Genomic DNA, 26,848 nt, shown 5'->3' on the forward strand with positions numbered 1-26,848 from the left:
GGGCTGCAAGGAGGGCAGACTGTGAGCCATCTACTCGCTGATCAAATGACTTCTCTGACTCAGAACATCCAAGATACTGAAACCTAAACACAACTTTAATAGTTGGAGTTCCTATCAATCATCAATTTCTCTTCTAACTATGAGAACCAACTTAGTTTGTGTTTGAGTGTTCCTGGGGATGGAGCCCAGGCCTTCATGCACACTCAGCATGGTCTTGGCCCTAGCCATCACTCAGCATACATTTTCAAGACAGCTAAGTCTTTTTAGGTATATTTATTATTATTATTTTATGTGTATGAGTATGTATTGCCTGCAGGTGTGTAAGTGCAACCGTCATGCAATGTCCACAGAGGTCAGAAGTCGTTGGATTCCTGGAACTGGAGTTACAGATGGTTGTTAGTTGCCATGTGGGTGCTGGGAATCGAACCTGATGCCTCTGAAAGAGCAGTCAGTGCTCTTAACCACTGAGCCATCTCTCCAGCCCCCAAGACTGCCAAATCTTAGGAAAGCTCAGGATATAGTCACTAAAGTTGCAAACAGCCAGACTGCTTAGGTGCAGATTCTGGCTCTAACTATGTAGCCTACGGTAGGTTTCTTTACCTCAGTTCCTGCATCAACAAACACGGTGGCAAGCAACAAGACTGTACTCAACTTGGACATATCAGCACAAGCCAACAAACTGCATACTCAGCATCCCTCCTCTAGAGGCACCAACTGTCCTCAGCCCCCCCACTCCACAGTTTGCTACACGTGGACACGGCCTAACGCCTGCAGCACTCCCCTGAAGGACTGCTAGAACTGGAGAAGCCAGTAATGTACAGCACTTTGGAAAATGCCTGGAACTTGCAAACACTCAGTAATTATTAGCCATTATTACTATTGGTCCTAATTAAATACTCATAATATATTAATTCTAAAGGGCAGTTCCATGCACATTTGTAAGCAAACAGTTATAAGTCAAATCTATACAGCACATTCACACAGCTAATTGCACAGCTCAGTATACCCCTCCCAATGCTGTTTTTGTTCCCAATAACTACTCACCAGCTTCTTGAGAGGAAATATGTCATACATTATTCTGCAGTACTCCATGGACGACTCCACTGAGCAAGTCCACAAGGACTTAGAGATGGGAGCCAGCGGGATGATGCCTTGGGTCCTGTTCTTCACCAGCATGTCAAACTCCACATGCTGTCTGCATGACTCTGCCATGTACGGGCAGTGGTCCACGACGAACACGGTTTTATGAGATTCAGAAAAAATCTTCATTTTGTTCTAACCTGTAAAAGAATAAACACACTAGTGAAAAGCTGATACACAACATTTGACACCTTAAATGATTTCTCATTTATGTGCGTTTTCCTCAAGATCCGGTAGGAAGCATGAATGTTCCGAGGTATCTGTGCAGCAAAAAACAAGGTAACTGTGTCAGTTCAAGAGCCGAGCTGCATCATACTATGCAGTCACTTTGCAGACAAAGTGAGTCCATACGTTCTTCTTTTTCAAAGAACTTAAAATAAGGGCTGGAGAGCTGGCTCAGCAGTTAAGAGCACTGGCTGCTATTGCAGAGGACCTGGGTTCAGTTCCCAGCACCAACAACCATCTTAACTCCAGTTCCAGGGAATCTGATGCCTTCTTCTGTCCTCTCTGAGCACTGCATGACACCCGCACACATACATACATGCAGGCAAAAACACCCACGTAACAAAAATAAGTTTAAAAGAACTTAAAATATAAAACATTTGTGCGTAATTTGTATTTGGTTTCCTTACATAGATCACACATCAATTCCTCAAATACACTTTTGCTGATCCTTGCTAGGAACTGAGGGAAGTCACAGGAAAAGGCTTGACAGCTGAAGTACAAACTCAAACCTAACAACCATACAAGGTCGCTGCACCTCGGGTCTCGCCCTGGAGCCCAACGTCTCAGCCCCCTCACCGTTCGTACCCCACGGTAACTCATCAAGCAGAACACAACAGGCTATACCCACGCAGGCGAGGAGGAAACTTCTGCAACTTCTTAGACCAAGCAGCCTATGTGGTCCAGTCCCTGCCTCGCACTCAACAGACACAAACGCACCCTCTACAAGCCCAGGGAGTCCAGCTCAGGGTCCCGCTACTTCGCGGCTCTGAGCATCTCCCCTGCAGGCGCAGTCCCTGGGAGCAGCCATCTGGACACACTCCGCTGGAGGGGGTGTGCAAGGAGTGCAAGGTGGGTGCACAGGGACGCACTCTGGGCCACGTTCGCTTACTTTCGTGCCTGGTCCTGCAGGTAACGGAGGATGCTGAGGGCGCGAGGGTCGTCGGGGCACAGTCCGGGTCGGGTACCACGGGCGGAGCACCGCGAGCGCCCCACTCATCGCCCAGCACACCGGCTTCCTAGATGCAGGAGCGCGCGCATGCGCGGACACGCACACAGGCACTGTGGCTCACGCGCATGTGCACCTCGCTCGTCCCCAGCCCCGCCATCTTCCCTTACGCCGACACGCCAGAGGCCGAACCGGAAGAGGGCGGAGCTACTGGGGGGGGGGGAAACACCGCCAACCCCTGGAGACTGTCTAGCGTAAGTGTTCCCAGTCACCGACTGGGAATGGCTAAGAGAATCCCCAAAGCGAAGTACTAAGCACGGCCCGGCTACGCCGGCCTCGGTCCCCCAGGACTACAGCCTGCCCGCTCCCCAGCTCGGTCTTCCTCCCAGGCGCGCACTCTCGAAACCACGCGAGATTTTGCGAGAGGCCGGCGAGGGAGGGAGGAGTCTCGTGAGGCCACGCCCCAGCCCTCCATCCAAACAGCGGCGAGCGGACGGCCGGCCCCACAGGACAGAGCCCGCCCACTCCGCTTTGTCTTCCTCCCCCGCCCTGTGCCGCTCGAAACCACGCGAGACTTTGAAAGAGGAGGGCGAGGAGGGAGGAGTCCCAGAAAGCACCGCCCCAGCTTTCCCACCAATCAGCAGTGAGCGGCTGGCCCGTCCCCACAGGAACGCGCAGCGTGAAGTATCGCGAGACGTAGCTCTGAGGGCGCGCCGGTGGGCGGCAGAGAGCGGAGAGCGCTGGGCGGCGGTGGCAGGGATGGGGCCCTGGCACACGGGCTGCTGAGCGTCGGGCGACTGTGGCGACCGCGCACCGAGCGCTCGGCGCAGTGACCGGCCCGGGGGCCTGATCCGCCTGTGCGGCCGCTGCTGCGGAGACGGAACAGGCCGCGCGCGCGCGAGTCCCGGAGCCGCAGGTACGGGCGCGGGGGCCGACTCGGCCCGGGCGGGACTGCATGTAGCCGCGGCGTAGGGAGGGCCTGGTCCCCGGGCGGTGCTACGCTGCGCCCGCGCACTTCGTCCAACCTCAGGTCAGGTCCAGAGGGCTGCTGCCCCGGGCAGTGTCTGTGCGCATTCCTCCATCTCAGGTAGTCTTGTGTGTTCACATGCTTACATGCTTGTGTCCAGTCCCCGGGGCCCGTGCGCGCATTCCTGCGCCTCAAGTGGTCATGTATGTTCACATGCTTGTTTCTAGTTCCCGGGGCCCCACGTCTGTGCGCGCGTTCCTGCATCTCAGGTAGTCATGTATGTGAACATGCTTGTTTCCAGTTCCTGAAGCCTGGGCCAGCCACGGCTCAAAAGAAGGAAAGATACTTGTTTTTATGTTGTATTGATAAGGAATTCTTTTTTGTAATATTTTGTTTACTGTTTTTATCTTATGTGTATGAGTGTATCGTCTGCTTGTAGGGAAGTGCACCCGTGTCCTGCAATGCCGGCAGAGGTCAGAAGAGGCTGTCGGATCCCCTGGAACTGGAGTTGTGGACGGTTGTTAGCTGCCTAGTGGGTGCTGGGAACTGAACCCTGGTCCTCTGCACGAGCAACCCCTTCCCCTTACGCTGATCCAGGTCCCCAGCCCCTCACGTGTCAGATGATTTCATCTGATCATCGTCTGTTGGGGTCTGCTCAGGACTTCGCCCGTTTCCTTCTGTCCATCCTGGAACACAGTTCGTGTCTGTCTTGCTGTCCCTACCACGGACAAAGTTTGCCACTGCTGCGCTCTTCTTCCTTTGACCAGACTGCTCCAGTTGCCCTTTCCCCGGCCCAAACTGGCTTCCCCACCGTCCCTAACCCTAACCGCCTCCTAGAGTTCCTCCCAAATGCCGCATCTGCCGTCCCAGCTTGTTGCAACAGTGCTGCCAGCGGAATGCAGTTCTAACGTGAGCATGTCGTCCGGCATCCTACCCTGTCTAAACCTTATTTTACCTTAGCCCTCATTCTAGCGGAACGTGTAATTGTTTTGGATTTACCAGCTTCTTTTTTCCTAAATTGTGTGCCTTTCAGCTTCAAAAAATTCACTTTCTTGATAAAGTATGTTCAGCTTGGAGAAAAGTAAAATTTTTCTCTTGACTAAAAGCTAAAAGTAAAGAGCTGGCAGTTGCCTTTCTCAGTGGGTGGTGGTTTCTCTTGAATCAGAAGAGGCTGTTTTGAAGCATCTGCAGGAGTCTTACCACTGGGTGTCTTAGTGGAAGAGTGGGTAGAAAGCTGCTAGGTGCAGGACGCAGGAAGCAAGCGAGCCTGTCTCTTCAGAACATGCCCCTGCAGTTTGAGCGTATAAAGCAGCGTGTGTGTCACTAGTTAAGACAGGCACTCTGAAAATCGGCAGCTAGACTTAAAGTACTCGTTTTTCTGGAGTCTAAAATTTGAACTGTATTGGAGAGTTTGGAGAACAGTACTTGGCGTGCTTTACTTACTAGTCAAAAAAAGTAGGAAAGCATCTTTCAAAAGGACAGCAAAACAAATTCCGATTATAAAATACTCTGAGCATTCTGTGGTTTTTGCAAACAGGAAATGAGTACACAGATTCTTAGAAACCGTGTCACTGTTTTTCTGAAATGCTAATACAATTACGTGTCGAGTGTCTATGTATAACTCCTATGGGTTTTTATACTGGTGGTTCATTTGGGCAGTGCTTCCCTGGTGCAGCCTAGACAGCGTTATAAAGTAGCTCTTACAGTTTTCAAAAGCCTACCATACACAGTCATTGCCTCATTGAGAGTGTGCCTAAATAGTGCTAGGCTTTTATTGTTTTGTGAAAAGATGTTTAAAATTCTGTTGTTTTTATAACCGTTCTTCATTTCCATGCCCACCTGTCCCCTTTGCTGGCATGAAATGAGAAGAAATTATAAATCTCTTGAAAGTTCCACTTGTGTAGCGTCAGTGTGCTGGATAGCTTTAGTGTCAACTTGACACACCTGGGTTGAGGGAGCCTCAATCGGGGAATTGCCTCTATTGGACTGGCCTGTGGCCATGTCTGTGGGGCATCTTCTTGATGAGTGATGTGGGAGGACCCAGCCCACTGTGGGTGGTGCCACCCCTGGGCAGGTGGGCCTGTGTTGCATAAGAAAGCAGGCTGAGCAGGGGCCAGGGGAGCAAGCCAGTAAGCAGCGTTCCTCCATGGCCTGTGCTCCAGCTCCTGCCTCCGGGTTCCTGCCCTGAGCTCCTACCTTGGGCTCCCTTATGAACTGCGACCTGGGAGATGTAAGACAAATAAACCATTTCCTCCCCAAGTTGGTACTGGTCAGAGTGTTTTGTCACAGCAATAAAGAACAAACTAAGACCGTCAGGGAATTTGCTTTTTCTCTCTTGGGAGATCAAGGTAGTTTTTATATTGGAAGACGCAGATAGGGTCCTGGGGTCCAGCTTGGCACAGACTGAAGGCCAGAGTGGGCAGGAAGCTCTGTTTCTCGTACTCACTTGGCAGTGTCTTGGCTCCTTGTATTTGAAATCTATTTTCTCATTGGAGAAAAGGAATAACACTGTCCTGTTGGCTAAATGGCAGCAGGAGGTGGTCCTCCTAGGCTCAGAAAGCTACCACTTCGAATTCATTAAAAGTATTGGGCTTATAACATGGCTCAGTAGGTAAAGGCTCATTGCCAGGGCTGATGACCCAAGTTTGATCCCTGGAACCAGAATAGTGGAAGGAGAGACTCGACTTCTGCAAGTTAACCACCGACCTCCACACATGTACATCGCATGTGCTCGCTGCTGCCCCTCTAAATAAATAAGCAAACGTAATAATATTTTTTAAATTACCTACTAGTTTGGTTTTTACTCTAGAATACTCTAGAGGTTACTTGGGTTGAATTAAATGGGAGAGGGGCAAAAACAGGAAAAGCAATTTTGAAGACGAAAACAGACTTCTGAATCACATAGCAAGGGTGTTTTACAGCTGTTAAGACTGAGGCAGCATGGGGTTGGTGTAGAGATAGGTAAGTATAGACACTTTAGTAGGGTTCTGATGGTCATCATCACTGATTTAATTACATTTCTTTTCAAATTTTATGTGTATGAGTGTTTTGCCTGCATGAATGTAAGTGCACCTGTGTTGTGCAGTGCCTGTAGAAGTCAGAAAGGGTGTCAGAATGTCAGATTCCCCTGGACCTGGAATTACAGATGTTTGTTAGCTGCCATGTGAGTGCTGGGAACCAAACCCAGGTCCTCTGCAAGAGCAACCAGTGCTTTAACCACTGAGCCGTCTCTCCAGCCCCTCATTGCCTTTTTTTTTTTTTTTTTTGAGACAGGGTTTCCCTGTAGCCTTAGCTAGCCTGGAACTCACTATGTAGACCAGGCTGGCCTGGAACTCACAGAGATCTGCCTGCCTCTGCCTCCCAAGTGCTAGAACTAAAGGTGTATGTCACCACACCTGGCTCTTTAGTCATCTTAAACATCTCATGTGCTTTTTTGCCGTCCATGTATCTTTTCAGTAAGTATTAAAGTCTTTTGGTCATTTTTAAAAATTAGACTTTTCTTTTTGTTACTTTTGACAATTTTTGTAGACACCTGCTTGGACAGATGTATATTTAGAAATATTCTCCCAGCCTGTGGTTTGTCTTCTCAGGACTATTTAACAGTGTCCTTCCCAGACCCAGTTTATACTTTGTATGAAGCCTCATTTATCAGGGTTTTAAAGTTTCATACTCTTGGTGTCATGCCAAAACTTTAGGTTACAGAGATTGTCATTTTTTTCTTATAAAAGCATTACCATTTTTCATTTATATTTAAATTTGTGTTCGGTTTTGAGATAAGCTCATATAAACTGTTAGTTGAGATAAAGTTTTCTGGCATATAGATGTCCAGTTCTTCCCGTATATTCGTTGATTAAAAATTAACTTCTCCTTTTATGTGTGTGTCCATGTGTCTGAGTATACGAATATGTGGGGGTGGTTCCACGAGGGCCTCAGATCCTTTGGAGCTGCAGGTACAGACGTCTGTATGCCACCTGACATGGATCCTGGAATCTGAGTTCTTGTCCTCATGATTAAACAGTAGACTCTTAAATGCTGAGCCAGCCCACCAGTATGTGTAGCTCAGGCTGGCCTTGAACTCACTGTGTAGCTCAGGCTAGTCCCAAACTTGAAATGAGCCGCCTGGCTCAACCTCTCCAGTGCTTGGACTGCAGGCTTGTGGCACAGGCCTTGCTGCTTTCCACAATTTCAGAAATAAGTGGTCACATTCCTAGGGCCTATTTCTGATCTGTTCGCTCTGCCAAGGTCAGAACGGTCTGGATTATTACAGCTGTATATCAAGTGGGTCTTAAATTGGACAGCGTGATTTCTCCAATTTGGTTTTCAAAATTATTTCAGCTATTCTAGTTTCTCTGCTTTCTATACTAATTTTAGAATTATCTTGTCAGTTTCTGAAAAAAGAAAAAAACAACCTACCCTGGGGCTATCCTGGCACCATTTGGATTGTACTCCATTAATTCAGTCAGCTGTGGAAACTCTTGTCTTCACTCTGTTGAGTCTTGTAACCCTTGAACATAGTATTTTTCTCACTTGCTTAGATCCCGTTTTGTTTTTATTAGATTTTGTGGTTATCAACGTACAGATCCTACATATATTTTGTTTCATTTATGCCCAAGAATTTCATTTGACTTATTTTTATTGTAAATGTCACTGTTGTAAATAGGTGTAGGACCTTTATTCATTTTTTTCTTGTGCCATTTGGTGGGTTTTGAGGAATCAGCCTATTTAATATAAATTATCTAATTCACGTGTATTTAATTCTGTTTCCAAATTTCCGTTTCTAGCTTATGGGCAGGTGTTCTTATACTGGTATCCTGTGGCAATGCTAAAATTGTGTATAGTAGAAAGTTTCTTGTTCCTTGGGGTTTTCTCTGTGGACAGCCCTGACTACAAGTAGAACAGTTTTCTTGTATGTATCGCAGTTGATAGTCCCCCAGCCTTACTGCACTGCTCTGGTAAATTAAACAAGACTTGGACGTCATTACCATGTTCTAATTTTAGGAAAGTATTCAGTCTTTATGTTCCATTCATGAAGGATATTGTGCTGTGGTTTGTTTTTTATCTATTCCTTTTATGTGGTTTTGGTATCAGTAACACTGAACCATTTTAATGCTGAATTTGCTTTATGAGATTCAAAGTATTCCTATTTTCTTAAACAGATTGTATAATACTCTTGGTTTAGTGGCTTTTGTGAGGCTTTGTTTTGGGGACCAGGCTAACCCAAGAGCTTGCTGAAGTCCTTCTGTCTCTGTCCCCTAAGTGCTAGGATTAAAGGTATGGGCAGACATGCTGGATACAGACTGCTTTATTTTTCCTTTCACTGTGTTTTAGAATAGGCCATTGAGGCTCTGGGTATGGAGTTTTTTGTTTCTGTTTTTCTGGATATTTCTAACTCCACTCTCTTCACTAGTTGTGACTCATTCTAGGACAGCTGTGGGAGTTTAGTTGTGTAACTCCAGCAGCTAGAGCTACTAAATACAGGATTATTAGTATTTCTTTTTACATGACTGTCATTTGTGGGTTTTGAGGAATTAATCCATTTAATCTAACTTATCTAATTCATGTGTGGGGGTTTATTAGTCTATTCACTTTGGCTTAGAATGAATTAGAGGTCCAAAAAGATGTCCTTTGTTCTTTAGGGGCGTAGCAGTAGAGATGAGGTCTCATTGCAGAACCTCTGGCTACTCAGATCTCTTGATCCCCTACCTCAGCCTCTTGGGTGCTGGGATTACAGTCATGGGCCACCACGCCTGGCTCTTCTTTTACTTTTGACATGTGTGCTAGTTTGTTTCTCCACTGCTGTGACAAAATTTCTGGTGATTAAAAAGAAGTCTTCAACTTTTTTGATGGGGATGCTGCGGCCATTTCCTAGGCCTCACACCTGCAGAGCATGCAGCCCACCACCGAGCCCCACCCACAGCTCCCATTTTCATCTTAACAAAAGTGCTTTTTTGAAGAATATCACTTTATTTCAAGTTAACTACAAATAACAGTATTATACGATAATAACATAAGGAAGCCATGCAGCTGTGTACACCCCAAATGCTGTACCATCTCAGTGAAGCAGCAAAGCAAGCATGACATGAAGCTTACAGTGTGGGCTTTATACTGTCATTATCATTGCATTTTTATGCTGGTCATCAGAGTTTGTCATCCATTTCTTCAGCTTGAACTTGTTTGCATTAATCTGTTTGCAAGTGTGTCCTGATCAGCACCTCACTGAAATGCTCACAGAGCTTAAGGTCCCCCTGGTTCTGGGCACACTCAAAAAATATTTTATGTCATAAAAGCTAGGGCCACCAGATACTGCTGCGATGGCTGCCAGGTTCTCCTAGGTTTCTAATAAGTGATGTTTAGGCTTTGAGAACTCAACATTACCACTTCCCCCTGAAGGTTCCCAAGATAGCCCAGCGTGTGCCTGCCTAACAGTGAGCTTACAGCCACACCAGGTGCAGTAGTTGCCATTTGCAGGCTGGAGAGATGGTTCAGTGGTTAAGGACACTTGCTGTTTTTCCAGAGGACCCGGTCCAAGTTCCAGCACCCACATAGTGGCTAACATCTGTTCGTATCTCTAGTTCCAGAAGATCTGACACCCTCTTCCGCCTCTATAGATCATTGCACGACATTAAAGAAAAAACATAAATTTTAAAAAATAGTTGCCATTTGGGCTGGCAGGTGAGCCACCTGCAGGTGCTGGAAGGGTCGTGTGACATCCTCAGTGGAGGCAGCATGACTTCTAGAAATGCAGCTTGGTATGTGCAGAGCATGTATGCTTAGTGTAGTTGGTAGTGTTTGACCTTAGGGTTACCCTCTTACAATTCGCTTCTGTTCTTTCCTTGTCCTTTTCTTTCAAAACCTTTTCTCCTTTGGGGTTGTTGAGTACTTTTTAAGGATTTTTTAAATTTTTATTATATGTGTATGTGTGTGTTTCTTGCATGTATGTAAGTGCACCCATGTTGTGCAATGCCCACAGTGGACAGAAGAAGGTATCAGATCCCCTGGAAATGGAGTTACAGATAGTTGTTAGCTGCCATGTGGGTGCTGGGATTCGAACCCAGGTCTTCTGCAAGAACATCTAGCTTTCCTAACTGCTGAGCCATCTCTCCAACCCCCAACTTTGTGTTCTAATATATGGTCTGTTCTAGAGAAAATCCCATGAGCTGATGGAAGAATGTCTAGATGGGCACTGTGGATTTCCATTAGGTCCCCCTGATCGACGGTGCGCTTTAACTCGGGCGTTTCTTTGGTGCTTTGGGGGGGTCTGAATAATCTGCCCATCAGTGAGTGGTCCTGAAATCCTCCAGGATGATTGTATTGAGCCTGTTTCTCCCTTTAGGTATAATAGTGTTTACTTTATAAAATTGGGTGTTCGTACATTAGGTATACGTTGTTGTACAGTCCTGTCTTCTTGGTGCGTCAGTTCTTCATCTGTATCTAGTGACTTTCACGTCTGTTCGGCCAGTGTAACTGCTCCTTCCTTTGAGTTTCGTCTGCTCGAAGCATGGTTTTCCACCCTTCCTTCCCATCTTTCTGGGTCGGTCTCTCTCTCTATGACCCAGTACTCATACTGGATCTTTTCTTTTGTTCCATTCAAGCAGTCTGTGTGTGTTAGAGAACCGAGATTATTTACATTCCGCTTTATTAATGAAAGTGATGATCTGGTATCGTTTTGTTTACTGCTAGTTTTGAATATTCTTGGTTCATTTATCTATCTCTGTGGTTTGGTTGGTTTATTGTACAGGTGTTTGATTCTTTTCTGTATCTGTTTTGTTTATTTACTCTTCTAGTGGGATCTATACTTTTTTTCACTGTTAGGATGGTAGTTGTCTTTCACTTGTGGATGGAAGACTCCCTTAATGAGCTTCTTCTGATATGATAGTCAGGAAATCCCTCAGTTTTGCTTACCCTGAAAGATCTTTATTTCTTCCTTCTTTGCTTAAGGATATCATAATCTTAGCCAGCAGTTATTTTTTTTTCTCAGGATTTGGGATACATTATTCCATTTGTGTTTTTTTAATTTTTTTAAATTTATTTTTATTTTATGTGTATGTGTGTATTGCCTGCATGTAGGTAAGTGCACATATGTCCTGCAATGCCTGTGGAGGACAGAAGAGATTGTCAGAGCCCCTGGAAATGGAGTTATGGACAGTTAGCTGCCATGTGGGTGCTAGGATTTGAACCCGGGTCTTCTGCAAGAACAGCCTGTGTTCTTAAACGCTGAGCTGTCTCTCCAGCCCTCCATTTCTTTTTTTAAAAACAATTTTATTATTTTTATTTTATCTTTATGAGTGTACCTGTGTGTATGTAGATGTACCACATGTGTGTAGTGCCCTCAGAGACAAAAAGGGCACCAGATCTCCCAGAACTGGAGTTGAGAACGGGTTGTAACCACCCTGAGGGTGCTGTGTACTGGCCGGCAGCTAGGCTTGCCAGGACCCATACCGATAACTCTCTGGCTCACTTTCACCCCTGCCTTGTGCAGGGGAGGCTTTGCCTCTCCTGGTTGTGGAGCCCATGTGGCGAGTCTCCAGGCATTGTTTGTGTGACTGCGCTGTAGTCCCAGGTCAGTGACTCTCACAAGGCTCTCAACGCTGCTTTCCATTGTTGCCCTTAGTGACTTGCCTCAGAATGCAGCTGTGCACTGGCTACTTTGGGTTCTTTGTGGAGAAAAAAGGTGAATGTTAGGTCCCTCTCCATTTAGCCATCCTGAAATCCCTTTTAGCTCTTCTTCAGCATATGGAAAGTTTCTCATAATAGCCAACGTTGTTCTGCATGGAAACTTTTCCTCTCCACTGAGGGAAGTACAGAGTTAGGATGGTAATACAACTTTAAGAAGCTCCTCCAAGAGGAGGTTGAGACTTTGGCAAAACACACAGAAGCCATCTTAGCTGGTCAGCAGTGTAAGCAGTGTCAGGTCACCTGACTAAGGAGGGCTAAGGAGTTCTTACAGTCAGACTGGCACATAAACACATAAACTTTTATCATCTCAGCAAGCAATACCACAAGTATTTGCAAATGCTTTTCCCTTTTCCCTCTCTAACTAGCCATCTTTTTTTTTTTTTTTAACAGAGAAGGCCAAAACCTTTTTATTGTTTCTGTTTGTTGAGACAGGGTCTAGCACAGACTGACCAAATTTGATCTGTAGTGCAGGACGATCTTGAACCTCTGATCCTCTTGTCTTTACCTTCTGGGTTCTGGAATTACAGGCATGTTCTATGCCTGGCTTCAAAAGCTGTCGGGGGCGGGGGGAGCAGTGGTGCTGGGGACTGAACTTGGGGCATTGTACATGTTACACAAGCCTCTACCACTGAGCTACATCTTTAGCCCTCCTAGATGGTTTTATCCTGATGGACCAGTGTGTGGTTCCCAGCTCAGGGCCATTACAAACAGTGTCTCTATGAGTTTCCTGAGTGTGTCTTCTCGTGCAGTATTTAAGTATGGTTTTTTAGGAGCAGAATTGTTGGGTATGTTAAGTTTTTGTAGCTGTTAAGAAACTGGGGGGCTGGGGAGATAGCTCAGTCAATAAAGTGCTTGCTGTACAAGCACAAGGGTCCTCAGCACCCATATAACAAGCCCAACACGGTTGTGCATGCCCGTGATCTCAGTGCTGAGGAGGCAAAGACAGGTAGATCCCTGGAACTTGCTGGCTAGCTAGCCTAGCTGAATCAGTGAGCTCCAGGTTCAGTGAGCAACCCTGTGTCAAAAAGCAAGGTGGAGAGAAATTGAGGGAGATATCGACCTGTGTTGACCTCTGGCCTCCACATGTGTGTGCATACATATCTACACAACCACAATCTTAAAGCAAATAAAGCTTGAGAATTCTGTCTTTGCTGGTGTAGAACCAAAATAAGGTGATCTGTCAACTTTAAGTCTTGATTTTAATTATTGGTTTTCCCTTAGAAATGAGCTGCACAATTGAGAAGGCGCTTGCTGATGCTAAAGCCCTGGTGGAAAGATTGAGAGATCATGATGATGCCGCCGAGTCTCTCATTGAGCAGACCACAGCTCTCAACAAGCGAGTGGAAGCTATGAAGCAGGTTTGGTTTTTCTTTTCTTTACTTTTTTTCTGAGGCAGTGTCTCCCTGTAGCACCAGCTGGCCTGGAACTAGCTATGTAGACCAGGCTGGCCTCAAACTCACAGAGATCCGCCTGCCTCTTGCCTCCCTAACACTAAGATCAAAGGTGTGTGCCACCACGCCTGGCCATGGTTATTTCTTTTTCACTGATTTAACAAAAGTATCATTGACATTTGTATATTACTTGGATCGTAAACTAATACTTAACCAGCTACTTGTAATTTAAAACTTCAAGTGGCTACACTTGTTTGCTTGTTTTTACTTTGGACTAGGATATATTTTATCATGTTTGTGTGGTAAGTATATGTTCTACAACCTGTAGATTTCATCTCATTTCTCACAGAGATGCAGGTTTGAGTTTAATTAAGTCTAAACACGTTTGATACAGACCAAATAACTCGCTTATTAATGTTGGTGCACAGTAGACATTTTGCTGTGTCTTAGGTAATGTCAGGTTATTTACAGTTTTCTTTATAAAAGTACTTGATGTTAATAACCCAGAAGTTTTTTTTTTAATGATGTAAGGAAGTAACTAGTTTTCACTCTGCAGTTTTTACAGATTCATATTTTCTGCATACTTAAATACTGTCATTCATAAAGGGAATCAAGTAGGCTTTGCTTCTTGCTGTGTTTATCATGTGTAACAGACTCTTCTAGCCACTGTTTTTAGCCATCCTTTGATAAGAATTTTCAACTTTTAAGAAAATCCTGAAATATTCTTAACGTGACTGCAAATAGTGGACCAGGTGTACTCACTGATTTGAAACTGCATTTCCCCAACCAGATTTCCTGCTTCCACAGCTGCCCAGTATGCTTCAGGCACCCCAGTAAGCATGGGGGAGGGTGACTTGTTTAAGCTAAGAACAGTGCTGTCATGAGTTCATTGCTGACTGTCCAGTAAGAATGTCTCGAAAGAAAGGACAGGCTTAAAGTCAGATTCTCACTCTTAAGAATGAGAAATCTCTTTGTATTTCTTTTACTTTGTTCTTCTATCATTAGCAATATACTATAAAAGTCACCCTTTGTGCTGTTCTGGGGGTTAAACCTAGGGCCTTGATCGTGCTAGACAAATCCATGTACCCACTGCGGTCTCCCTAGCTCTCCATTCTCCCCGCCCTGTTACCCACTAATCTTCTGTCTCAGAGGATCTGCCTGTTCTAGACATTGCATTTGAATGTAATGGTAAGATGTGTGGCTTTCTGCGATTAGCCACTTAGCATGAAGTTTTAAAATTCATCTGGGCTGTGTGATATGTGTCAGTTCTTTTTCCTGTTTATTCCCCAGTAGTACTGCATTGTAAGGGTACAGCATATCCTGTTTATGCAAAGTTCCTCAGCTAGTAGACACTCAACTGCTCTATTTCATCCTATTGTAAATGATGTTACTATGAATGTTTTTATTCCTCTTTCTTAGGAATGGACTTTTTGGATCACAAAATGCATCTGTGTTTAACTTTTTGAGGATCTGTTTATTTCCATTCCTAGATCAGAGATAAATTTGTAAATACTACCTTCCTATTTGCTATTCTTTAATCTTTTCATTAGTATCAGGAAGAAATTCAAGAACTTAATGAAGTTGCAAGACACCGGCCTCGGTCCACACTAGTCATGGGGATCCAGCAAGAAAACCGACAGATCAGAGACTTGCAGCAGGAGAACAAAGGCAAGACACTGTCATGGGAGGGAGCTTGAATCTGTGGTTATGGTAGTGGTGTGGGACCAGTTAGTATTTCTCAGACATGAAACCTGGCAGGTCACCTTTTTTGTATTCATGCATCGTCTGGCCTTCGGGCCTCGCCATTTTTGCTGCTTATCCAGTGCTCTAGGTGTTGGCTTGGCATGTCTTAGCTTCTCCCCACAACACCCAGTTTGCCCCATTTTGTTAGCTATGAAGTAACTGCTCCTTCTCTATGGTCCCAGTGTAGGTGCCCATGACCTGTACTTCCTAACTAGTCTCCAGATTCTGGTCTCTTTCCCTACATCCTTTAGCACAAGCATCAGACTGATGTTTCCAAAGTAAGCCTGATCATACTACTCTTAAGAAACTCCATTGTCTTTGCACAAGGATATCCATTGTCAGCTCCTGGCCTCCTTTTTCTGTCTTCCTCCACACACAGTTTGCTCTTGCTATTACAAACCAATTTCTGAATACATCATTCACTTTTCGTGGCTCCCTGCCTATGATGCAGATGCCTTCATTATTCAGCTCAAGGACTCAAGGTAATCTTACTTACTAATGGAGCTTTTCCCAGTCTTTCCTCATAGTCCTGAAATTATTTTTAAGAAATAAGCTTTAATTGGCCACATTAAAAAACTAATGAGGTAGGCCAGCGAGATGGCTCAGTGGGTAAAGACACTTGCTGCCAAGCCTAATGGCCTGAGTTCAGTCCCTGCAACCCACAGGCAGTGGAGGGAGAGAGCTGACTTTTGAAGGTTTTCTGACGTCCACCTATGTGTGAGTGCATACACCACACAGTAGATAAGTATAAAAGTTTGTATGTGGAGAAAAAAATGAGGACCTTCAGGTAGCCCTGATTGTTACATGGATGGACTTTGGTATCCCTTGTGTCCTCTTTTTTTTCTTTCGGTGTTTTTGAGGCAGGGTCTCCCTGTAGCCCCAGCTGGCCTGGAACTTCAGAGATCCACCTGCTCTGCCTCCCAAGTGCTGGGATTAAAGGCATGTGCCTCCACACCCAGCCAGTCTTTGTGTTCTTTTTAAAATACCCAGTACGTCAGTTAATGTTCGATAACTTTGATGTGGAGGAGAGTGGTTTACAGAACCTGAACTCTTTGGATGAATGTACTCACTCCTGATAGAGCTGCGCACATCCTTGGAAGAACACCAGTCCGCCTTGGAGCTGATCATGAGCAAGTACCGAGAGCAAGTGTTTAGACTGCTCATGGCTAGCAAGAAAGACGACCAGGGTGTGATAATGACGTTGAGAGAACAGCACTCCAAGGTATTCGTTTTATGAATTTGACTTGAAGTGAAAGCAGTGGTTATAAGTTGTGCTCAGATTTTTTTAAAATCCCAGTAATGTAGTACTTGCTTTTTAATGTGATACAGAACACCTCACGATTCTAATTGGCATTTTCCACTCTCGCTTGTGTTCATTTCTTTGTATGTCATCATCTGCTTGATTTATTCCTCTAACTCCCATCATTCCTTAGTAGATTAAATGTGTATATGGGTATTCAAAAACAAACTGTTCTGGAAATACAGGTAAGTGTTCAATTTAAAATTATTTTTGTAAGATTCTCTATTGTTTAGAAATATTTCTTCAGGGGCTGGAGAGATGGCTCAGCGGTTAAGAACACTGGTTGTTCTTGCAGAAGACCCGGGTTCGAATCCCAGCACCCACATGACAGCTAACAACTGTCCATAACTCCAGTTCCAGGGGATCTGATAGCCACTTCTGACCTCCGCAGGCATTGCATGACATGGGTGCACTTACCTACATGCAGGCAATAGACACATACACATAAAATAAAAATAAGTAAAAAAAAAAATTTCTTCAGCAAATGTTTGCAATAGTATCTGTTGCAACAGCAGAAACTGGAATGCTTTGAAGACTGAAGCTGCAGTATAGGTTTGTTTTCCTCGAGTGTCTTGAGTGAGGCCAGTTCATCCACACAACAACCTTAATTATAATGAAAAACCGTGGGGTTAGGGAAGGAGAGCAGCCAGCACTGCAGTGATGTCATTTTTAGACACAGCTGAGGGGCTAGAGCGAGTGGTTTTGCTGTTGTTCACGCCCCTTCCCTTTGGTGAGCTCTCTTTTGCTGGCATCTGTTGTGAAAGGAGTGGAATCATCTTTCATTTACATTAAAATGAATTTTAACTGCTGGTGTGAAATAAAAGTATTAGACTAGGTTATGATAGCTAGGCCTTTATCTGTATTGTGTAATGGTGAAGTTATTTATTGCTAATATTTTTTAAGGAGAGGTGATAGTTTAAGATATATTACCTTTCTTAATTATTGACATTAAATTCTTCAAAATATTCTGTTTTGGTGATTGTTGATGTTTTAAATTATTCTATCAGACTTAAATAACTAGTGATAACTCTTTGCTTTTTACATATTAGAGAACTTGATAGCTACCTCTTATGCTAATTAGTAGAATAATATATTAATAAAAATTCCGTTTCTAATAGTCATCCCCTAACCAAATAGAAATTCTTGGGTATTTAACGGACGGTCTTTTGAATGTAAAATCTATACATTGTTAATGGTAGTATTTGATACAAAGCATTTAAATGTATATCTAAACTGAGCGTGATCACACAAACACATAAACACACTTGGAATCCCAGCACTTGTGATGTGGAGGCAGGAAGATCAAAAGTTGAAGGCCAGCCTTGTCCACATAACAAGTTCAAGGCCTGCCTGAGTTTCAGCCCCCTCCTCCTTCCAAAAATTAATAAGTAAATATATAACTAAGCTTTCTAATTATAAAGAATTTCAAAATTAATGACAGAAATATCTTGAAAAATTCCACAATGCCCCATGTTTTATAATTTTTAAAACAAGACCTTGAAGATCTAAAGGAAAGAAAGAATAACATGACCGAATGTGCTTAGAAAAAGACACACCAGCTTGTTGGGCTCATCTGGTAGCAGATTTTTCTAAAACAGGGTAGGAGTGTAGCTCAGTGGTAGAGCATGTGCTTAGCGTGCATGAGTCCCTGGGTTCAATCCCCACTACCTAAAGTAAACAAAATACATTAGCTTGTGCTATCCATTAGTGCTATTCTGTTAATTAGCAAAGTTAAACATTTTCTAAAATAGCTTTAAGCCTTGTGTTTTCATCACGTAGATTGAATTCATCTAAATGCTGGTCCCTGCGTTCCATAAAACAGCTGTTCAGTTATTTGCTATTAATTCTAACTAATACATATTAATGTTTGTGATTTTGATTTTTCCCAAAAAGGAGACTCTTTGCCTTAGTGAAGCAAACATTTATTAACGCATTGCACTGGGTTAGTTGTTACGGGAATAGCAAGGCGAATTCGAAGTAATAAGCTACACGACTGTGTGGGCGTGCAGTGTTGGGAGGTAGACACAAATAGAGCTGAGCATAAGGTGAGTCATTGTGATACTGGTGCGAGCTATGTTAGTTTTCATAAGCAAAAGCTGAAAAAATGTCAGGGAGAGAAGGAAAATCATTTATTACAGCCTTGCATTAATTACGGAGTGGATGCTCCGTAAGCAGATGGGTAGGCGGAAGAGCATGGTGTTGGCACAGAGTATGTGATTCTGGGATTGCTTAGGCACTGGTTCTCACATGCCTGAACATGAAATCAGCACATTCAGGGATCATACAGAGTTCCACATAGCGTTCTGGAATAAGAGACCCCTTTGAGACTGTTGTCATACAGAATTTTGCACTCAGTCTAGAACTCTGAGTGCATGTTTAAAAGTCAGTAGAAAGTTTGAGGACTCAGTTTCATCCAAATACTTATTTTTGAACAGATGCCTTTTTGGAAATCTTAAAAATACAAACATTCAAACAGTCAGCTAACACGCATGAACTAACACTCATTCAGTTTTTAAGTAACGGATGAAATCCGTGTTAACATTATATAACGACTCTGTACTACAGATTGACATGGTGCATCGTAACAGCAGCGAAGGATTCTCCCTTGATGCATCTCGACACACCCTTGAAGCACCTCAGCATGGACTGGAGAGGAGACACTTGGAAGCAAATCAGAATGTACACTGCATCAAACAGTCATCTTTGGGGGAGGACGGAAAGGGGTCCATTTAAAAAGTTCTTCAGTTAAAGAGTGGTGCTTGTTATAGCCATGCTGTTGAGTGTAGAGACTAAATCTGCCACTCTGTGTGTCGTGCAGAGGGGATCTAGGCCATCCTACGTGACTGGAGACCTGAAGGGCGCTCACCAGCCCATTCTGGTTTGCTCATCACATGCTACTGCAGTGTCTGCTGCCATAAAACATTGCACTTCTAGACATCCACGATACTTCTCGATACTAGTGTTAGCCTGATTTTATAAAAATCCTGCTCCATCAAACTTGGATTAGTTTGGGTTTTTAGTCTGTAGTCCTTTGAGTTCACAAGTAAAACAAAAGCATCTTTTGCTTCAACAGTCGTTGAACACAATAGTGCTTCCTCCGTGTGTCTTCACTGTTGGACAGCTTGGTTGTGGCAGGTCTTTGTGGAGTAAGTAGAAATAAACAGACTGAAAAGTATTTCAAGACAGGTCAAAGATTGTATGGCTCACCTCCTGCCTTTGTGCCCATTAAAAGCTGAGATTCCTGTTACAGTTAATGTGTCACTGGGCCTATAAAATGCTGTTCCAAGTATTGGGTTTTTTCTTCTGGTGATCTTGTTAGAAAAGATTCTACTGAAAAATTAATAGCTACTCTTTTTTATTCTATTTTAAAGACAAAGAATTATTGGCTTTCTATGTACTTTTTACACCTAGGCCATTGCCACAGGACTGACCAAATGATATTGAGAACACTGCTGCATTCACAGTTTGTATTACAGCTGTTCAGTTTGCAGTTACCTGTGCTTACTTAGCTTCAAACATCATGTGTCCATGACAGGAGGAGGAATTCTAATGATGTTCAGTGTTGCAGAATACGGCAGATAACCTTCCTGGTAGCAGTTCTGCTCCCGCAGTCTATCTAATCCAGGGTGCCTATAGACCGTCCTGAATTGATGGGATGTTCTTCCCCTGCACCATCCGCTGTGGAAGGCACATAGCCCTGTGTGACCAGGGAGCGCTTAAACAGTCACTAGTATAGCTATGAGGCAGAGTTAGTATTATTTTTGAGGCAGCATCTCCCTGTAGCCCCAGCTGGCCTGCAACACACTATGTAGACCAGGCTGGCCTCCGTCTCACAGAGATCTCTCTGCCTCTGCCTCCTGAGTACTGGGATTAAAGGCCTGCAACTCCCAACCTGGCCTATGGTCTTGATCAAATCCTTCATACAGATAGAATTTGTGTAATCATTTTAAAGACTTGGTGTTTATTTGAGGATTTTTGTTGACTTTAATACTTAATTTTGTCTTGATATAATGTAGCTTCCATTGCCAGTGGAGAGTGATCTCTAGAAACTGTTGATAATGATTATTCTCAGGGGTCTGTTGATTTTTAAACCTTTTGGTCTGTCTCTTTCACAGAACTATAAGCTCGCCAGGTCAAGGAGGATGTCTTTACAGGCGTTATAATCCTGATTCCTACCATAGCACTTGGTGGGTCATTAGCATGTAGAGAACGAGCAGTGAGATTAAAAGAATGTGTAAAATTGATAAATACAGAAATTCACTTTATTTTCAACAATAGCAAAAGCAGCCACTTATATTTAATACTCCATAACAGAACTCTGTTCCTCTTACTCAGCACTTACTAAATAACAGGCAGGCGCAAACAGGGTACAGCCTTGCTCCTAGGGATTACGGTCTAGAAAAGCTCCAGGTTGACCTGGGATCAGTTTTAGGCTTTAATAATGTAGAAAAGATTTGTGAAGCATGAAGACCTAGGGAAGAAAAGAGATGGAATGTGTCAGCAATTTTTACCTTTTCCATTGCTTTGCCCAGTGTATGTAGGTGTGAAAAAGAAAATTTCCCGGACCACTGTGGTAAATGTGAAATAAGTACATTTTTTGCTGCTGGGTGTGCTTACACTGTGCTGATCATCCTTTATTCTAGTCTTAACATACCTGATTTCAGAAACATGTTCATGGGCAACCCTCTTTATAATGAGCTAGCAATGCATTTGTTCAGGGCCTTTGGTTAGGTGGCACTACAGTTCTGTACACACGGAAGAATCCAGAGATAAAAGGTATAAAGTCTTCTAGTGATTTCCAACTCCGTCCTTTTTTCCAGGAGTTGCAAGCACATGTTGACCAGATAACGGAAATGGCAGCAGTAATGAAGAAGGCCATTGAAATTGACGAGCAGCAGGGTTGTAAGGAGCAGGAGCGGATAGTTCAGCTTGAAGTAAGTCTGAAAGTACATGGTCATTTTATCTGAATCTGGATGTGGTCATGAATGTATGAAGTAGACCACTTAGGTAGTGATGCCCGCATACAGGCTCATCAGTGATGTGTTAATACTTAAGTAGTTGAGAAGGTTGATTTTGATTCTGCATTGTTTTCCTTACTTGGTGTATGTGGAATTTTTTTTTTAATTTAAAAAAATTTTAAACTGTTCTTCCTATTGGAGATCATGATGATCCAGAGAAGTGTTTTATGGTCAACAAATAATGCCAGGTGTGGTAGCACACATCTCTGTTGTAATTCTAGTTGGGAAGTGGAGTCAGAAGGATCAGGAAGCTAAGCAGTGCCCAGCTGCATAGTGAGCTCAAGGCCAAATTGAACTACATGAGACCATGTCGTAAACAGTGGCTGGAGAGACGGCTCAGGAATTCAGAGTACTGGCTGTTCTTACAGAGGACCTGGTTCAGTTCCCAATACCCAAATGGTATGGCTCACAACTGCCTATAACTCCAGTTCCAGGGGATCTGACATCCTCTTCTGGCCTCAACAGGCCCCAGCCACACATGGTGCTCTCATATATACACATAAAGTAAAACAAATCTTAAAAACAGTACCCCCCCCCCCAAAAAAAAATAACCACACAGATTGTGGTATGTATGTGAGAGAGTTTTGTCAGGGTGGTGTGTGCGTACCTAGAAAGAATTTTGTTTTGTTTGACAGGGTCCCATACAGCCCAAGCAGGCCTTAAACTCCTGACCCTCCTGCCTCTGCCCTCCGAGTTCCAGGGTTAGGGGTGTTATCCTGCCACTCACAGTGTTTGCTTTTTCTGTGAGCTGCAAAAATCTCTTTGTCCTTTGCTTTGTGGTACAGAACCGTCAGTCCTTTCTGTATAACCACAGTCGGCTGTGGGGCTTTGATACTTTTGAGAGTTTCCTTTGGGAGCTAGAGAGATGTGTCAGTGGGTGAAGATCTTGCTGTGCAGGCACGAGGACCTGAGTTCGGGTCTCCAGCACCCACAGAAAAGCTGGGCACGGGCTGCCTGATCAGCTAGCTGAAACAGTGGGCTCCAGGCTCAGGAAGGGACCCATCTCCAAAGGAAAGGTGAATTGCAGCAGAGGAAGACGGCCTACAGACACTTTGGCCCCTCCATGTGCACACGGGCAGGCACACCTGCAAACACACACAGCATGTACACCACATACAAGAAATAAATTTTTAAAAAGTTCCATTTTGATCGGGAGGCAGAGGTAGGCGGATCTCTGTGAGTTTAAGGCCAGCCTGGTCTACATAGTTCCAGGACAGCTGGGGCTACAGGGAGACCCTGTCTCAAAAAGACCAAAAAAAAAAAAAAAAGAGTTCTGTTTTGAAATCATGCTCGGGAAGCTTACGGATGACAAAGATGATCTCTATAAACAGTGTTCTCCCGTTTGCGTCGCAGCGGGAGGCCAGCTTTCTCCTTGAAGGACCAGAAAGTATTTCAGACTCTGCAAACTGTCGTTGTAATGGAGCAGCAGTCACAGACGAAGAGATGGCATTGCTGTGTCCAGAAGCACACTTTAGGCCAGACCATTGAAGCCTAGAAAGTGAGGCTGAAGACAGAAGTGTAGGGATGTCAGGGAGCCTCGTCCACATGCCTCATGGTAAAGACTGAGGGAGAAGCTGCGCAACTGCGTACGGTGCTAGGCACAGCCATTAACACCTTTCTAGAAAGGAACCCCTGCCAGCCTTGCTGCTTTCCGACTGTGCTGAGCTAAACAAACACACCTGGACGGACTGAGAGGTTCTAGTGAGGGTATTGTGTGCTACCTCTGCGAGGTTTAGGGGTTTGTTTCTTCATCTCTAAAGTGTTTTCAAAATAGGTGATTTCTGCGTCTTCATCTCAGTTGTATCTACATCTGAGACTTGTGCTGGAAGAATTTGAGCCTATGACGCTGCCTCTTCAGAGATGTTTTGAAATGTGTCTTTTCAATTCCAGTTACCAGTTGCATGTAGCATTCATCATGTTTACGTCAGTTACAGAAGTGGGTTTCTACTTGTTCCAATGTTTGGCTTTTTAGAGTATGTTTACTCTCTGAGAGCCACCTTGTAAATGGCCACCATCTTTGTTTTTGTTCGTGTTCTTACAGCAAGAAAACAAAGGCTTGAGAGAGATCCTTCAAATAACTAGAGAGTCATTTCTGAACCTTCGGAAGGATGATGCGTCAGAAAGTACGTCTTTGTCAGCCTTGGTGACCAGTAGTGACCTGAGTCTGAGGAAGAGCTGAGAGGCTTCCGGTCCGGAGTGCCTGTGTGGCTCCTCCGTGCGGTCGGTCTCCTGAACCGCCCAGAAGAGAATGGAGACAACGCAGAACTCGGCGTTAGCCAACCCTGTTTTCCTCTAGTGTGTGCAAGTGCACTGGCCAATAGCAACAGAGAGTGCATGGTCGTGGCCGAGACCTGTACTCCAAACATGTCAGGAAAGTGGAGAGTGAGTAACTGAGCAGTGAAAGACGTTCTCAGTGACTGCTGGGCACAGCGAAGCTTTCAGCCGGGCTATGGGCTTTTGGATGACACATAGATAACCTGAGTACTCCCAGTGTGTGTTTGGGAATTCTAGAATTATCCCAATTTTAAATGTAAGTTTCACCATGGTTTTGTGAATGGAAGCTCTTCGCTCTAAATTGTGTCCTTCTGTTTGGTGTCAGTTAACAAAGCTTGTGTGCCACGAGGCTTCAGCTTTAGTGCCTGCCTGCTTTCCCTTACGTTCAAGTTCTTTGTCAAAGGCAATAGGAATGTGTTATGCGCACCACAAGCAGATGGCAGTTACTACAGCTAATGCCCCGGCTCGTATTTAGCTCAGTTATCAATGGCTGGCCTGTGTTTGAAATACCATTTCAGGAATGAAAGAGAAGGAATATTACTTTCTAAGAAAGACAGTCTTATAGTAGACACATTGAGTAGGTTAAACTACTTTGAAAGAATAAGTTTAAGTTCTCAGTTAATAATGAAAATAAGTTTTTCCTCCCCTCTGGTTGATGTCGAAGAATATACGGTTCACTTAGCTGACAGTTGAAATCTTCAGTGCAACAAGATAGGCATGGTCATCCCAAAAGTAAATTTGGAATCCTTCTGTTTTTATGTAAGAAATTACTCTTGCAATACATGAAAAAATAGATCCAAATTTAAAAAATGTTCTGGGTTTCTTCAGCCCATTTGGTTCTATCACTGTAAGATTTCCTTACAGTCTTTCATTTGGAAAGGGGGGAGGGGTAAAAAATCTGTGGAGCCACAAAACTTTCTTTTGTATTTAAGAAATATCTTTATAGCCGGGCGTGGTGGCACACGCCTTTAATCCCTGCATTCAAGAGGCAGAGGCAGGTGGACCTCTGTGAGTTCAAGGCCAGCCTGATCTACATAGCGAGTTCCAGGACAGCTGGGGCTACAAGGAGACCCTGCTTCAAAAAGACAAAAAAAAAAAAGAAATATCTTTATAGTATGTAAATTTTTTAAAGCCACAGACACAGAAATGCTCTTTGACACCCACGGAACCTCCGTTCTTCTTATTTCGTAGTGATGAGAATAAAAGGATAAGAATCAAATATGACCAAATACACTTGTTATTAACTATGTGTTAGAATGAGCACAGATAGGAAAAGTTCTACTTTTCAGTATATAATTTGTTAGAAATCATTACTTTGCACTGTAATTTTTATGTATAATTTCATATATTGGTAAAATTCAAACTACTTTTCACTTCAGAAGTTTTTTGGCTTGAATTTGGGATGAATGGGTGGGAACAGAGCTGCTTGGGAAAGGACCGCTGGCCCGGACGTTAAACAGCACTCATTCAGAGGCCTTAATAGTCTGTCAGTGAGTGAGCTTGCTTTTAAGATTTCTTTATTGGTTCTTTGGAGAGTATCCCTTAATTTAATGTCACATTCATTCATATAGTTTTATCCCATGTAAGAATTTAAATTTTTAAAAAAACAAACTCCACAGCTGACGTAAGGCTGAGGCAGTTCGTTGAGCCAGCTCTATTACAAAACATTGCTTGATAAATGATTATTTTTATAAAAGATAATTTATCATTCGTCTTTATTGAATATAATTTTAAGGTCATTAAAGCTATTTACTTTGTTTTTAGCATCAGTTTTCTATCCCTGGTTTTTTTTTCCCCCAAACAGAACTTTAAGCTTATCTCTGCATGTGTACCGAGAAGGGACCTGTGTTGTCAGTAAAGATGAGAGCTGAAAACTGGCGTGTCTCCACTTGAATTTGAAAGCAAAGCTTACATTTCTTTTTTAAATTTACTTTTATTATTTTGTGCGTATGAGTGTATTGCCTGCATGTATATAAGTGCACCTGTGTCTCACAGTGCCCACAGAGGTAAGAAGATGATGTCGGATCCCCTGGAACTGGAGTTAAGACAGTTGTTAGCCACTGTGTGGGTGCTGGGATTCAAACAGGTCCTCTGTAAGAACAGCCAGTGCTCTTAACCGCTGAGCATCTCTCCCTTACATTTCTGTATGCTTTAACATTAAGGTGACCCAAATTTTTGTACGTCTAACTGCCTTCAGTGAAAAAATGGAAGGTCAGAGGTCTGCAGCTGCATTTTGGTGGCTCCTGTTTTCTGTTTTGATTGCTAGGGTGAAGCAGGAAATGTTTTTATAGCAATTGTTTCTTTTTTGGAGGGTGGGGATGGAGTTGAGATAGTCTCATATACCGGGGCTAGCTTGGGACTTACTGTGTAGGCAGTCCTGCTGACTCAGCCTTTCACACGCTGGGATCAGGCTGGTATTTGAGGGAACAGAGTCCTGGCTGGCTGTTCCTGGAGAGGCCACACTCAGTCCTTCCTCCCTCTTCAGTGCTGTAACTCCCTCACTTCCTTGGAGGACTTGCCCATTGTATGCCCATTTTAGATCCTATACCACCAGCCTCGTCCGCCTCTGCCTGCCAAAGAAGTGTCTCAGACTGAAGCTGCCAAAGCCAGACTCTCCCCCACTCGCAGAGCCTCCCGTGCTCTTCTCCTAACTCGTTCATTAAGTCCAAAACCAAAGCTACAGGTGCCACCTTAGACTATACTTTCTATCCTGTTCCTTAGCAGATACATCAGGAACTTACCTCCTGCCCCTTGTCCGATAATAGCTACATGGAATTAACCGTGAATATACAGTAGAAGAAAGTCATTTGTCAGTGTCCACTGGTGCAGTGACTCAGAGTCAAGCAACAGAAAACAGGTCTGTGTAATAAAAGCTTGATAGTAAGCTACACATTTCCAGGGCTGGGGAGAGGGTTCAGTAGGTAAGGTGTTTGCCACACAAGCATGGGGGACTAAGTTCAGATTCCCTAGAAACTGAAAAAGGTGCTGCAGTACACACCTGTGATCCCAGCCCTGGGACTGTCAGCCAGCCAGTCTGGCCACTTGATGAGCCTCAAGGTCAAGGACAGACCTCCTCTGAAAACAAGGTGGAGAGGGACTGAGGAGCACACCCAACATCTGACCTACACACATGACACAAGCATATATACAACATGAACCTTGCACAAA

At 44.0% G+C, this 26,848-nt stretch overlaps 2 protein-coding genes across 7 annotated transcripts in view; one reads left to right on the top strand and one right to left on the bottom strand.

The window, feature by feature from the left end:
* Ints13 (integrator complex subunit 13) overlaps positions 1-2,708 on the bottom strand; it is a 28,026-nt gene extending 25,318 nt beyond the window's left edge. For all 4 annotated transcript variants that reach the window (XM_029570311.1, XM_008846875.3, XM_017801614.2 and 1 more), the window contains exons 1-2: positions 2,255-2,708; positions 1,045-1,280 (exon numbers count right to left, since the gene is read on the bottom strand). In XM_029570311.1, the coding sequence (XP_029426171.1) occupies positions 1,045-1,269 (225 nt within the window). In that variant the 5' untranslated portion in view covers positions 1,270-1,280; positions 2,255-2,708. The remainder of the gene's footprint in view (positions 1-1,044; positions 1,281-2,254) is intronic.
* Positions 2,709-2,998: 290 nt separating this feature from the next.
* On the top strand, positions 2,999-25,550 carry Fgfr1op2 (FGFR1 oncogene partner 2). Of its 3 annotated transcripts, XR_003851676.1 has the most exons (8): positions 2,999-3,227; positions 13,176-13,312; positions 14,896-15,013; positions 16,168-16,310; positions 18,954-19,067; positions 19,462-19,534; positions 21,209-21,322; positions 23,448-23,481. XR_003851676.1 is itself a non-coding variant. In XM_008846876.2 (7 exons), exons 2-7 carry the CDS (start codon positions 13,178-13,180, stop codon positions 23,583-23,585), a joined length of 762 nt encoding a protein of 253 aa, XP_008845098.1. In that variant the 5' UTR covers positions 2,999-3,227; positions 13,176-13,177; the 3' UTR covers positions 23,586-25,550. The 3 variants fall into 3 exon arrangements, 2 of the variants coding, with proteins under 2 accessions (XP_008845098.1, XP_008845099.1); XM_008846876.2 differs by lacking the exon at positions 19,462-19,534 and having other exon boundaries at positions 23,448-25,550; XM_008846877.2 differs by lacking the exons at positions 18,954-19,067; positions 19,462-19,534 and having other exon boundaries at positions 23,448-25,550.
* The last annotated feature ends 1,298 nt before the right edge of the window (positions 25,551-26,848 follow it).

The sequence above is a fragment of the Nannospalax galili genome, unplaced genomic scaffold (assembly GCF_000622305.1).
Source record: "Nannospalax galili isolate Female #2095 unplaced genomic scaffold, S.galili_v1.0 scaffold763, whole genome shotgun sequence".
Taxonomy (NCBI): Eukaryota; Metazoa; Chordata; class Mammalia; order Rodentia; family Spalacidae; genus Nannospalax; species Nannospalax galili.